This window comes from Motacilla alba, chromosome 5 (assembly GCF_015832195.1).
Source record: "Motacilla alba alba isolate MOTALB_02 chromosome 5, Motacilla_alba_V1.0_pri, whole genome shotgun sequence".
Lineage (NCBI taxonomy): Eukaryota > Metazoa > Chordata > Aves > Passeriformes > Motacillidae > Motacilla > Motacilla alba.
Window position 1 is genome coordinate 51773070 of NC_052020.1, and position 14894 is coordinate 51787963.

General features: G+C 41.7%; 1 protein-coding gene across 11 annotated transcripts in view; it reads left to right on the forward strand.

Annotated features, from left to right (window-relative positions):
- Positions 1-12282, forward strand: part of TRAF3 (TNF receptor associated factor 3) — a 70143-nt gene extending 57861 nt beyond the window's left edge. For all 11 annotated transcript variants that reach the window (XM_038137294.1, XM_038137296.1, XM_038137295.1 and 8 more), the window contains 2 exons: positions 3133-3307; positions 4503-12282. In XM_038137294.1, the coding sequence (XP_037993222.1) occupies positions 3133-3307; positions 4503-5074 (747 nt within the window). In that variant the 3' untranslated portion in view covers positions 5075-12282. The remainder of the gene's footprint in view (positions 1-3132; positions 3308-4502) is intronic.
- Positions 12283-14894: the final 2612 nt, after the last annotated feature.

The window sequence follows — 14894 nt, forward strand, 5'->3', positions numbered from 1 at the left end:
TACGTGGGAGCCACAGATACTGCACTAACCAGTTCAGGTCTGAGCAAGGGGTATTTGCTTAGGTCCCCCAAGACCTACAAATGCTCCTGATGTCTAGTACAGTTCCAGTATTGGCTGTCAGGTGACCTTTTTGGCTGGGGAGTGGCAGCAGCATCCCTGAGCATCATCTGCACTGTGAGGCATCTGGCACAACCAGTGTAAATGCATCCAGGGAGTCTGGGCACTGGCAGGAACCTCAGCCTAGAGATGTTTTGTTTTCAGATGAGTTTTCTATATATTGATCTCTAGGGAAAATGTTTTTACCAAGGGTGTGTGATACGTTTTTTGGCTGCTGTCATGTGGAGAGTAACTTTCACATGCAGTGTCCAGTCTTTCATATGGAACTGGAAGCATGTGAGTAATCCCATTGTAAGCAGGGTGGGGACATGAGGTACTGAGGGACAAAAGAAACGGTGGCCTCATGAACATAAAATGATTTGATGAGTAATACCTTCCTTCAGAGGAGAAGGACACGTGATTTCTTTTCCAAGTCAAGCAGTACCTTTTCTAGTCTGTTCTTTAGCTTTTCAGTTTCGCCCTACGAGTTGCAATGGAAAGGTCATTACAGCTCTTCAGTTCATTGTGACATTTTCTGAAATTCTTTTAGTAAGCATAGTGCTAAAATTCTGGAAATTGGTAGAAATACTAAACAGAACCCTATAGGAAAATCAACATCAAAAGGAGCTCACAATGGTTTGCCAAGCACATAACTCAGGATTAATGATCCGGAGAGGTCAGTTGCTAGAATGAAAAGTGCATGCAGAAAATTGATATCTACTTGAAAATTTATGAGTACAGTGTGAGACATCTGTGTGCTTTCTAATGGAATAATTAGAGTGAAAATCTCCACTGCTGCATTAAATTCAGATTTAGTACATCAGTATCTCCCAGCAGGAGGGAGGTTGACTCCCTGTAGGGTAAAAAGATAAGGATCCCACTGCTTTTTAAAAATTAAATAGAAGACTTATTTCTGATTATTTTATATCTCTTGAATTCTCTTGTCAAGGTACAGTAGATAAAAATGCTACACATTTACCAATGTGAAACAGAAGCAGCTAAACCAGAATTGGCTATGCATGTACAGAGGCAGAATGTTGCACAGGTTGATGGAGAGAAGTGGGTCCCTAATAACAACTTTGGGTAAACTTCTCCCAAAAGAATAGCTTAAAATTGTTCTGCCTGTTTAGCACTTCCCTGTTCACGTCAAAATGTGCTCATTTATTTTGTTTGATGCTGTGTTAGTCCAAAGAGGTGCAAGCTGTGAGCACTCTGCAAACCCCAGCCACGTTACTGTTCTTGCCTTGGAAAGTTCATGTTTGGTATGAGTAAAGTAAAAACATCAGACTTGGGCATATTTTGAGTTACTTTTGCATGTTAACTGTGAACTAGTGGCCAAATCCTTTGGTTCTGCTCTCACAACATGCAGTCAGGCCATGCTGTGGTATGTTTCCTTATTTATATGGCTAACAGCCCTTCCCTGCTCCACTGTCTGATTACCATCAGCCCAGGTGGGAGGGTGTGACTGTGTTGGTAGGTGGTGTTTCATAAGTCCAGGCAAGCTGCTTCATATATTACTGGGCCCATACCCCTGGCATTTATGATTCAGTGCACAGCTTTCCTTCACAGAGCCCTAATTCTGGAAGTGAGAGATACATAACTTGTTTTATAACAGGAACATAGAAAGAAATAGTTAATCCTGAAATATGTTAGATTGCTCAGTTGTTTTGAGACAAAAAAATAAGACTCCTAGAACCTGATGTTGCTAGCTGGCTCATCAAATTGACAACCTTCAATTAATGGTTACAGACTTTCAGTATAACTGAAACCACGTGATTAAAAGCAAATGGCTCAAAGGGCAGAAGGGTTTTCCCCATCACTGGGGAACATTGAATCCACATGGCCAACCAGAAGGCAAATGCAAAAGAAATCAATTTTTTTGTTTTGTACTCAACTGCTACTTTATTTTTGTGAAGAAATGGAAAATCATTTTTACGTTTGTTGGTTCTATATGATGATAAACTATAAAGCTGTAAAGTTAGATTTGGAATTTAACTGTAGGTGGTAGCAAAAGTAGTTTCTTCTCTCAGATATTTTTGTTATCATTTGAACTTCACAACTGATTATAGGGTTCTGGCTAAAATTCCTGCTAGTTCAAATTAGCTGTGATAATGTGAAGTGCTGTGTATTTCTTGCATTAGATTTGAGGTAGACTGGGAAATACATTCTTTATATTTTAATATACTAAGGTGCTTGCAATGTCCCTCTTTAAGAGAATACTGGCCTTTCTGTCTATTTCTTTCTTGATAGTTATATTTCATGCCTTTCTGAAACCAGCTGGACTATTTTTTTGTTTGTTTTCTTAAAAAGACTCACCAAAAAATACCTTCAAAATGCCTGAGTTATTGAGCTTAGGAAGTAAGAGTGGGAATTTTAAAGGTACTTAAGAGGACAGAAGTGGTCATTTTGCTTACATTCTTGAAGGCTTCTGATATGCTTGTGGGCACATAATAACTTAGGCTTTGCTGACTGATTTATGTGAGCTGGGAGCTTGCACATGTGTGTACTCGTGTTCCATGTGTGCAAGAATAATGATGTTTTCCTGGAGGCATAAGTTATTTTGCTGTAAACCAATATAAACCTGTGCACATGGGCAGCCATTTGATCCACACCATGGGAAGTTGTGCCCATACTTTGTTGCTTAAGTACTGTCACATGAAACCCAACAGGTGTCAGCCCATAATACCAATGTAGAGACATTCAGAAAATTGTTCTTATATTGAAAGGTTTAAAAAAAACCAAAAAAATCAAACTACCTTAGATAAGAGGTACATACTAACAAGTCCCCTTTTTAAAATAAGGCTATTACTAATTCTGATAGTGCTCTACCTATGCAGCGCTAAATATTTTTTAATGTTTCATAAATACCTGGGCTATTCCTTTAAATTTTCAAGGTTTGTGTTATTAAAATACTAGACAAAAGCAAAAATTGTTAACATTGGAATTCAGTCTTATTACCAACATATAATCTTTGCTTAATTTACATAAATGAATGTCTTTGTGTTATTTTAACTCATATGCTATTATTTTGTAAAGCGAGTGATAGACAGTCAAGCAGAGAAACTCAAAGAACTGGACAAAGAAATCCGTCCCTTCCGACAGAACTGGGAGGAGGCTGACAGCATGAAGAGCAGTGTGGAATCCCTCCAGAACAGAGTGACTGAGCTGGAAAGTGTTGATAAAACTGCAGGGCAAGGAGCTCGGAATACAAGTGAGTGTGAGCACAATGGGCTGAGGTGCTGTTGAGAGGAAAACGGTGTCCCTCGAGTGGCACTCCCATTGTGACTTTTATATGGAAACAGCAATAATGCTGATTCTTCTGATTTTTGAGTAGGAGATTGTGTATTTCATGTGTGGATGGTGTGGCATTGCTTCCATGCTTTTTCTTAGGCTTGATTATTGTCTTCTCTTTTGTTTTATTGACACTTTTCTGGACTGCATTGTTAGCTCATTATAAACAGTTTCTCAATTGATCTTTGATAGCTAAGAGCTTTCAGGAACTTCTTTATAGTCGTGGTATATTGACACTTTTTACTACTCTTCTCCCCTGTGAATGGATCCATGTATAGTTATCAACCTGAAACCACCCATCCTGATTCTGTTAGACAGGTGTATTTGATCCTAAGAAAACTGAGATCTGCTTAAGAATAGGGTTATTATACTTCTGAATAAAGACTGGAATTCAGCAGGACAGTGTAGATCACATGCAAGCATTTAAATGATTGTGACAAAGAACATTTAAATAGACCTACGTAAGATAAATAAATGCCTTCTAAATTCATCTGCTTCTCAGTATTGTGTGTTGCCCAGTTTTACCAGTAACAAAACAAAAGAGTAACATGAAAGGGAAAGGGAACACAGAAAACATAGCCCTCCCTCCAACTAAATAAATGACCATATAATACAGATCTAAGCTTGAATTTTTTGGTTTTTTTATTAAGAACTTTAAACCTTGTAACAGCACTGTGCTTCTGAGACATATAGTGTTAAAAAAGAATGCTTTGAGTGATCAGGAATGCTTCTGAATTTCAGAGGGATTACATAGGATATGTAACTGCTTCCAGGGTCTTACCTGCTGAATAGCAATCTGCAGATAATGCTACCAAGTCTCCTTTCAAAAAATGGAGGCCTCTAGTTACACTGTTTAGTGACCAGGAAAAATCTGTTAGATTTTTGGAATATTTGACCTCTACTGCATGTACAATTAACCCCCACATTTGTAAAAACCCCAGCTAGATACCAGCCAGCAAATTAGAGCCTGTAGGAATTGCTTCATCAGTGGCCAAATGCACTTTGGTTCTCGGGGAGGAAAGTGTTTTCATACACAATAGGAGCACTGGTGGTTGATTTTGAGAGTCTTTAGTAAGCAGCAGGTTTCTCACCCCCGTCCTTTCTGTTTCTGCCAGGCCTGCTGGAGACCCAGCTGAGCAGGCACGATCAGATGCTGAGCGTTCACGACATCCGGCTGGCTGACATGGACCTCCGCTTCCAGGTCCTGGAAACTGCGAGCTACAACGGCGTGTTGATTTGGAAAATCCGAGACTATAAACGTCGGAAGCAAGAAGCAGTCATGGGGAAGACTCTGTCCCTGTACAGCCAACCCTTTTATACTGGATACTTTGGCTACAAGATGTGTGCCAGAGTTTACCTGAACGGGGATGGCATGGGAAAGGGGACGCACTTGTCTCTGTTTTTCGTCATCATGCGTGGAGAATACGATGCTTTGCTTCCTTGGCCCTTCAAACAGAAAGTGACTCTCATGCTCATGGATCAGGGACCGTCTCGACGCCACTTGGGAGATGCTTTCAAGCCAGATCCGAACAGCAGCAGTTTCAAGAAGCCAACTGGAGAAATGAACATTGCATCTGGCTGCCCAGTCTTTGTGGCTCAAACTGTTCTAGAGAATGGAACGTATATTAAAGATGATACTATTTTTATTAAAGTCATAGTGGATACATCGGATCTACCAGACCCCTGACATACACTGGGGGAGGCGGATTAAACAGAAGGCAACTCCGTTTGGGGGTTTTATATCAGTTTGTCTTCAATCAGAGGTCCTAAAGCTCACAGAACCACCTTGTGGAACAGATGGAAGAGTTTGAAGGCATAACTGCATAGGGTCCAATTGCGAAAGTAGCAACACATTAAGAAATCATACCATGGTATATTTTTTAATAGAACTAGCAACACTTGAGCTCTGACGAATCGCTTATCCCTCGTCAGGATAGTGATTATGGTCAGAGGGGATTTTTTTTAACTTATTAATGATCTAGTCAATTGGAGGTGAAAAGACATATACAGTCTGTGCTGAATCAATTATTGACTTTTATTTCTTTTAAGCTAGAATACAAGAAAAACCCTTCACATGTGGGCTAGCTGGAAGTTGTCAGCATGTTAAAAGAAGATGAAGTAATGTTGCAATTATGATATTCTTTGAAAAACTGAGGTGCAATCTTGTCTGAAATATAGTATATTGTCTTTTTAAGGCCTCATCTGGTCTCTGTTTTAATAATTACTTTGTCAGAAGATCTTGGAAAAGTATCCATGTCTTCTCAAAAGTATCTGAATCAAAATCATATTTTTATTTAAAGTTCTATTGTTACAGAAAACATTTTATTTTAAAACTGTTGATAGACTGATATTTCTTGGAAGAAAAAATAGAAGATATCAAACACTGGTTATCACTTGTGATAGGAAAAAAAAAACTATTCAATTCTGTTATTTCTCTTTAGAAATGTAAACCTACAATATATGTCGTAGTTAATGACACTATTTCAAAATTAAGGAAAAATCACTCATGGATGCTGTGCATCATTATCAGATTTATAATTGTTTTCACCCTAAAATAGGGCATTTGTTGAACTTTGGAGTTCTAAACGGAATCCTGTACATTTTTTAAAGTTCTGCCCCATGCTTTCCAATCAAGCTATATATGTTGCACATTATGCTGTCAGCAGTATATAGTATTTTCAGTATTGGGGAGGAGGATTAGTGCTGAAAAAAGCCTCTATGTTTGTTCTGTACTAGCAGCCATTGCTTCAAGACAAACCAGCAATGTCTTAATACAGTGATGGTGGCTTGCATGCATACATGTGCCTTAGATGTGCTGTGCTGCTTATAAACCATAGCTTTTTATTCAGATTAATTCTGATATCTGAAATGGTAGTTTAATTGGACTTCAGGCATAATGTTTAGCCTTGTCTTCAGAGCCCTTAGGTACCTTGCAATGTACGAAACAGAAGCCAAAGCCCACTCCTTTGGCTTCTGCAGCTTCTATGCCTTGGCCATGGTGGAATCCATCTTATTGAGGTGCCAAAACGTTATGCTCAGTGCTCCTATGGAGCTTGGACTAGACAGTCTCCATGGCCATGTGAGGACAGGCGACATTTTTCCTCTGATGCCTGTGGCTGTAAGGTGGCATCACTTGAAACTAATCCATCTGAGAACACTGGGGCTGTGAATATGGATGCTCGTGGCAGCTTCTCATAGCAAACAAGCATCCTAATGGGAAATGCATGGGCTTCTTTCTTGTAACAGCCTCGACTGTAGTGAAAAGCATTTGCTAGCCCTGAAACATGCTGACTGCAACCTGCTGTGTTCATCTGCTTCTATTTAGTAGCCTGTGACAAGCAAGTCCAGAGACACAGCCTGACTGTGGTGCTCTTTAAAATCCTGCTTAAGCAGAGTGGGCTTGCACCACTGTGTTTTCAGCCTTCGTGGGCTTGAAAAAAACCTATTGCATCTCAGCCTTTGATGTCAGGCTGTATCAGTTTTCTGCTTTTTTGAGGCATAGTCACAATTTTTGTCTAAGGTGCAGTTGAATTCATGCCTTTGTATTTCAGCTTGTCTTTGCCGTTGTCTTTTTTGGCTGTGCCTTCACACACAGTGCCTGCAAGAAGTATTTATGGATATACAATGCATGCTAAGTGGTCTTCATGGGTTTTCCAGGCACCTGCTAGAATACTGCCTGCTGCTGACTGTCCTGACTGTCAGCAGCAACTTGTCTTCCTTTTCTTGCCTTCCATTGTCCGGGTACTGTACTCCCTCTATGGTACGTGGCTGTCAACAGGTGCAAGCTCAGTTATGGAGGCACGTGCTAGCATTGAATTTCTAGCACGGAAGGAGGATGTTCTGCACAAGAGATAAATATCTATAGATATACCTGCATCTATATCTCTAGATATCATTGTATGGCACTTGCAGTTTTATGCAGGCTGCATAAGTAAACCCATCACTTACGCTTTAGGGCGAAGGTTCGCTCAACTTCTGTCATTTTAATAATTGTGAATGTAGGCAGCTGAGCTTTTGTGTTTGTGCATCACAGAATTTTACTGAAAACAGGATTCCCAAGTGGAAATGTCCAAAGGACTCTCCTCCCATTGCTAATGCATGTCTTGTAAAATTAAATGAAACCGTTTGGCCATCACAAAACAGTTTATATCCTGTTTCAATCTGGGACTTGGAGGAGATTTTGAGTATAAGCAGGGCCCAGCATATTCTGCAGATTTGTGACTACAGTTTCCAACTACTGTGACAGAATTGCGCTTCTAAATCCAAGCTCTTTAAAAGAGGAGGAAAAAAAGCATTTCCAGCCTTGGTGATTGAAAGAGGACTTTGAAACATGTGAATGTGTAAACCAATAGGGAAGTCTTCCTGAGTCTGCACACAGCCTAAACTAGTAGCTTTAAGAGATCTGAATATCTCGTCTTGGTGGGATATTGACTCAGAAACTTCACAGAGAAGTTTAAATATGAACACTGCTAACTATCTAAATGCCGATCACTGTAGCAGAAACATCAGTCACTGTTGTATTTCACAGATCTCTATGCTGCTTTCCACATCTCCCAAGTGCCAAAAGCACCAGCTGCCAGAATCTTCAGCTTCACTTGGGCAGCTTTTATAATGCAGTAATGTGCTATCGATACAAAAATATTTTTGCATATGTGCTTTTTATCACAGTTAATAAAACGGAGGCCTACTGCACTTATTTTTTAAAACTACATGAAGCTGCCAGAGAATTTCCAGTTTGCCAACCCTGCGTACTGTGAAATCCAGGATCTTGCTACACAAATGTAGACACCGCCTGCTGTGGAATACCTGAAGCCTTGACTGTAACACCCCTTTCTCCACAGAACTCACAGGCCATCTCTGTAGAGTTCTTACTGTGTACATAGAAATCGGTTTCCTTTGCTTTCCAGCAAGGAGTATGTAGCATTTTGTGAAAACAAGGCCACTGTATATTCTCTAAGTTGAAAGGAAAAGATACCTGGTGCTTTACTCAACACTTTTAAGTTATTTAACTGTTTCTCTCATCGCTGAAATGCCCTTTATCCTTTTTCTCTTTGTTCCTGACTGAGATATCCGAAGTTTGCTAGGGACTGTCTGTTTAAAGTGATTAGTGGGACATCACCCTGCCCCCATGTGTACTCTTGAATCCTGGCAAACTCCTGGGGGCTGCCGCTGTTGCAAGGGGGTCCCAGAGTATTTGCATTACTTTGAACAGAGTTCATTTAGTGGAACCATATTGTCCTCTAGTTAGTAGTAATTCTTAGCAGCACACAGCTGAAGTCTCTTGCTGGTGTTCTTTCTTCACGGTGACTCTCCAAGTTATGTACAAACCTCTTCCGTTTCCAGCTTCCTCTAGGGAGATTCCAGTGTGTGACAATCTGGATGTTGCCCTTTGTGTACACTCTTCAGCACAGAGTGAGTGCACCTGTTACCTAGAAAGTCTTGAATCCTAAGCAGGATGAAACTATTTGGGTGTTTAAAGACCAACCTGCAATTATGATGCATGACCATGTCTGCTTCTCTGAGCTAATTAATTGGGGTCTTGTTTCAGTTACTGTCTACACGGTACACCTTCAACTGCTGACTTACAATATGCAATGTTGATTTCAGCCTTGTACTGTAAACGTTGTTCTTCACAAAGAGAATGTGCAATAGGAAAAGGGAATGGTGGGTGGCATACTTTTGATGGAAAAAACACGCTAGATTTTTAAAAACATGAAAAAAAAAAACTGAAAAGCAGTTTATTTCCTTTCCTTGTGGTGTTTTCTACTTGGAAAAGGAAAGATGAAGATATGTGCCTGTTTCTGTGCCTGGTGAATTTCTCAAATGCAAAAGTAAAGAGATTTGTGTTAGCTGGGATTTAAGTGTTGAACCCATGAATGTTAGGCTGTGGTTGTATCGCTTCTGTTTCCTCAGCTTGCCACAATTATGGCTTGCTGAGCTGGAGTTTAAAAGCTACCACCTATTTGTATTTGTATTCCATCACCTGGGATAGGCATTTCACCAACAGTGCAGGGTATCTGTTGATATTTTGTTCAGTTTTTAAAACACTGGTGCTTTTTGGTCCAAGACAGAAGTGTGTAGGGAGTGACAAGGAAAGTTGCCTGCACTGCAGAGGAGTGAAAAACATGACTGCAGTATTGATGCCTTTGATATGATTTAACTATGCAAATATACAGATAGGTGAGGGGGGAAATTCTTGGGTTGCATACCTAATCTCCTAGATTTTGCTCTGTAAATTACTTGTATGTGTGTAGGTACGTACATATACACACAGACATGCATGCACATAAATATGCAAAGTCTTTTCTTTATGTAGAAGTGGTGAAACAAAACCCTTTCCTCCAAGTTATACTTGATCAGTTGGTGCAAATATAACTTGTTGCTGCTAAAGGAGGATCTTGGTTAAGGGCAAACTTTGATTCATGTCTTTCAGGTTTGAAGACCTGTATGTAGCAAACACTTTGTTTAGATTTTCTGAAGACTCTGAATTGTAATTTAGGACACATGTTCTTCCTCATGCTCTGATAATTTGGAGATTCCTGTATTTTAAACAACTATAGTGGTGGGCAACATTTTGATTGAAAATTATTTCCTCTAATTTGGAACAAAAAATGATAAAAAGCATCTGGACCTCGTCCCTGGAATTCTTGTCCTGTTCAGTCAATACCTTGATATTCTAGTTGGCCTAGAAGTCAAAGCTACTGCAATAAAAATGATTGGTTTGGCAGTTTAATCTGAGTTTTTAATACTATGTACAGTGTATAGCAAGTGCTGTTTCTCTTTTTTGGAACAAGGAAATCAAGGATGAGATGTGATTTTCCCGGAGTCACAAAAGGAATCTCCTGGAGCCGGGACTGCATGAGAGGTTCCAGTTTCCTAGTGTTATCTCTGAATCACGAGGTTTTACTCTTTGAATACATTTGTCCCTTAAAGGAACTGGAAAATAAGTTGACATACCCTGAAGACCCACATCAGGACAGTAAGGGCTAGAATTAAACATTCAAGCTGTCGTGATTTGGGGTTGTACGCGCGTGGTGGCCCAGACATGCAGAGTGCAGGCCAGCACAGCGTGTCAGTGTTCAGTAACAGCAGCAAACCTGTGTCCTGCTTTGTCTGTTCAGAATCGTCCAACAAAACCAGTCTCGTTTGATGCTCCTCTTAACTAAGGAGGGAGAATACCATTGTACAGTGAAGTGGGTTCATCTGTGTTCTACTAGTCAGTGTGACTGACCATTTCTTCCTTGTGGGGCTTTCTCCCTTTTTCTGTAAACCAAAATCTGGAGGGCTTAATTGTTCTTTCTTGCCTCTTAATCCAGGCCTTTGCAGAGAAGCACCAGATAGGAAGGTTGTGGAAAACTTTGGACTGCTGATTCAGGGACATCCTCTTAAGATTTAGAAGAGTAGAGTTATACAACACATAAGGGATCTGACTATTCCTGTTTCTCTTCTAATATATGGTCAAGACTGCAGCTTCTGTCTTCCATTTCATGATGTCAGCATAGATACTAGGCTGTGTTTTTTCATTATTTCCCCTCCAAGTTAGGATTAGTTCCTTAGGGTTCAAATAAGTTCTGAATTTCACAGAGAAGCACCTGAACCAAAACCCTGGATTCAAACATCCCAGACTTGATGTGGAATTCAAATCTGGATCCTGACTCTGTGGCTTACTAACCTACCCATTCAGGGAAGGGTTTGTTGTCTCTATGTGGTGTTTGTGTTTTTGGTCCTTTGGAACTAAGCTTTTAATTTGGTTGCCAGTTCTGCAAGGACTTTTTAACTTCTTAGCAATGCCGGTGTTCACACGCTCCATTGCTGGCAGTGCGATGCGTGGTGATAAAATTTGACTCTGTCTAAGGGTTACTGAGATAAACCAGCATTACCATTCGTAAAGGTCATTTTCTTGCGTAGTGTTCCGAGCTTTGTATTTGAATATAGCTCGCACCTGAAAGGACACATCTTCCAACTATGACCTGCATCACTGGCAGAGAGTTGTGTAATCTGTACTTGTGGAATGGGAAGGTACAAGCTTCCATCGTTGCTGATGCATCGTGTAATCCACCTTTTTCGTTTTTCTTATCGCTGTTGTTCAGTTAATACTTTTTTTTCAGTTTTATAGAAAAAAAATGGGGAAGTTCAGGATTTTTTTCTACAAGGTATAAAACTCCAATGAATTAGTGGTGACAAGAGAGCTGTGAAAAATACCCCATTAGGAGATGATGGGCTAAATGTAGGTCCATTTCTCTTAGACAAGTAAGATAACCTTTAAGATGCGTGGAACGACATAAAAATCGGGAAAACTAAAGCTGACATTTGTTTCCAAGAAATTCTGTGAGAACTATCTATGGAAAAGACATCAGTGATTGAGAATAATGTACAAATTACTGTGTTTGAAACTTGTGTATCCATTTCTTTAATCTCATACTCTTCAGTGAACGGTACACTTGTGTTCAGTTTTATGATCAAAAACAAAGACCAAAGAAGGCCAGCCTCATTTGATTGTGTATATTCTGCCTGTCTTAATTATCAATAGCTGTAAGGATACAGTGCAAGTGATCTGGTAACCAGTGGTTCTCGTCCTTTTCTTTTAGGGGGAAAAACAATTTTAAAATGTATAATTTATTGCTCAGCAATAACCATGTTGTTAAAATAATAATAAAAAAAGGAATTAGCAACATGTCTTAATTTCCCAATAGCATTATTATATGTTGTATTTCAGTTTACTGTATATTGTGTTTTTGTATTTATTTGTGTTTGGAGGTCTTGCTATGTCTTTTTGTGTTTAAATGCTAATAAACAAGGACAGTGTGTAAGAGTGTAGAATGCTGAACTCTGAAATGCTAAACTGTGTTATTAAAGGAAAAATAAATAAGTAGGAAATAATATTTTTTAAAAAAACCTGCTGTGTTGAATTTGAATGACTGCTGTTGACTTGCAGATGGCCAGGGTGCATCCTTGCTCCTCTGTGAGCGCACTGCATAGCTGTTCTGTGCTTTGTGCTCACACATCCAGTAGGGCTTTACTGTGTCATTTCCCATTCTCTGCACAGGTAATTTCCCATAACTTCTGTCAGAGTCCTGTTTTCCATGTGCTAACTCTGCTGGAATAAACCAGGCGATGGTGTTCATCCTATCAGAGTTGAGAGCCCTTGTGCAAACAGAGTAGAAATAAATGGAATGGCTTTTCATGCATTTGTGGTACACTGCTTTCCCAAAGAGATGTGGAAAGGAGAGTTGAAGCATAGCTTAGATGCCTAAAGATGTAGATTTCTTATTTTTTTCTTCTCTTGTGTCATTAGTGACTTAGCTCAGAACTGCGTGCCAGGTGTGTGCTCAAAGTCACAGAACATGATGCAGTCTGTAAAAACGCCAGGCAGTTCTGGACTGTGTGGAGCAATAATATTTCCACCACGTTTCAGATTCAGCCTAGGGATGAAAACCCTGATCCCCTGGGGTTTTGTTGCATGAAGCATGCAATTTCTACTGTGCACCACACCGTTGTTTCTTCCCTATCGTCCCTCCCACCCCTCTCTTTACTGAAATTGCAGTTTCCCTTCCTTCCCATCGCTGCAGGGGCAGTACTGGGTTTAGCAATGCAGGAATGTCCTGCCTGTGCTCAGACACAAGACCGCAGTGTCTTGGCAAAAGCCCCATCGCGTTGCTGGCCTGGAATGTGAGAATGACCTGGCCAGCCCATACCGGTGTTTGGAACAGGCTCTCTGAAAGCGCTGGGCAGCCCAGTGCCTTCTCTTGATAAAATGGGCATGCCAGAGAAATGGCAAATACAGGCAGGTGGGCACGGTGAAAGGAGAGGGTGGCTAAGAAGTGCCATCATCACCTCGTGCAGGATGTGTTGCGGAGGATGTTCCCTTTGCTACTGAGAGCAGTCACTGTGTGTGACTCTGGATGCTCCAGCCTCTGCTGTCCTGCTCATCAGCCTTTCCACTCGCACTCCCAGTGTCGGCACTTGAGGCTGCACTGCCTGGAGCTCTTCATATCTCTGCCGTGGAGCGTGAGGGGTGGTGAGCTTCTTTGCCTTAATGAAGTGGGTTACCTTCCAGCAGAGTCCTCTGGAGAGAAGTCTCCTCCTCCCAAATTGGGGAGCTTGCTGCTCAGATGTGACACTTCCATCATTACAGAGAAGCAGGATAAGCAGAGAGGAAACAAATTGCTTAAAACGTGAAGGGAAACGCTAATTCTCACCTCCCTGCTCCTCCTCCCCCAGCACAGAATGTAATTTAAATAACACGTGGTGCCCTTCCTGGCTCCAGTGAGGCTTTGTAAAAGGTTTCTCCATGCCAGGTTCCAGAAGGTGACTGTCAGCTTCGCAGGGTGCTTTCCCCCAGTGTGCCATCTGGTACTTACGGTGACAGAAGCAGAGTGCCAGCTCTCTGAGCACCAAGCAGCCAGGGAGAGTAGGGTGAGGAGCTCCTGGCCTACAGAGGGTGCTGGCTGACAGGAACACTGCCAGAGCCTGGACCTGCTACTAGGGCCATCTTTTGGAAGAACTGCAGGGGTTTTTTTAAAAAAAGTTTTAGGGAAGTTTTCCAGGGTTTCAAACCTTGGGTTTGCTTGCTGTCTGGTAAGAAGTCAGAGGTGTTCAAAATGTTCAGTCCTGTGTATCCTGCTCCTTGTTTGCTTTGATGTGACCAAGTCCTGGAATTGTCTAAGGAATGGGGAAATATCCAGTGATCAAAACAGGTGGTGAAATAGGTGATTTCCCCCAACCTTCCCCAAAGCCAGTTATTCCATGAGTCAGTTGTGTGGTTCCTTCCTGCACGCCTGGATTGAGCCCTGGAGGCTGTTCCTGTCGAGTAACGTGCCTGGCTTGTTGTTTGGCCCAAACAGGTGAAAACCGAAGTATCTTCCCTACCCGCCCTGACAAACGTGGCACCTGGGGGAGCTGAGCCCACTCGGATCTCTCATTCCTTCAAGAGGGCTTTTGGCAGCGAACACTGGACCTCAGCACATGCTCTGGTGTGTTCTGTAGGCTCACAAGAATGGGGAATGGCCCAAGCCAGGAACTGAATTCCCACTGGCTGGGCTGGCAAACACAGGAGACCTCAGGAACTGCCTTCCACCCTGCAGGCTGCACCTTGGGTTAAGCAATGTCTGGGCACAGCTGGTTTGGTTGCAGCTGTGTTTTGGCAGCGTGGCTGTGTGAGTGGAGGTGGGAGCTGTCTGCAGACACTGCTGCGGACACTCGATGGCTGCTTTGTGCCAAAGCAAAAGCTTTGCAGAGATTACTTGGATTTTCCCCAGCTGTGGCCCCTTTAGCAGGTGTCCCTGGGGTAGGTAGTGATGGCTGGTGAAAGACACTCAGTTTTCTGAGGATAAAAAGAAATCCCAGCCATGAGGAGGGTCGGATGGAGTGGGCTGGTTCCAGTGTGCAGCTTGGCCTGGGTTCAGGGCTGAGAAGCAAACCTGGTTGCTCATGCCCCTACATCCCCACAGATCTCACTCCGTAGCTGCCGCTCCTTGCGGACACCCCTCACGGGAAGCTCTTGTTCC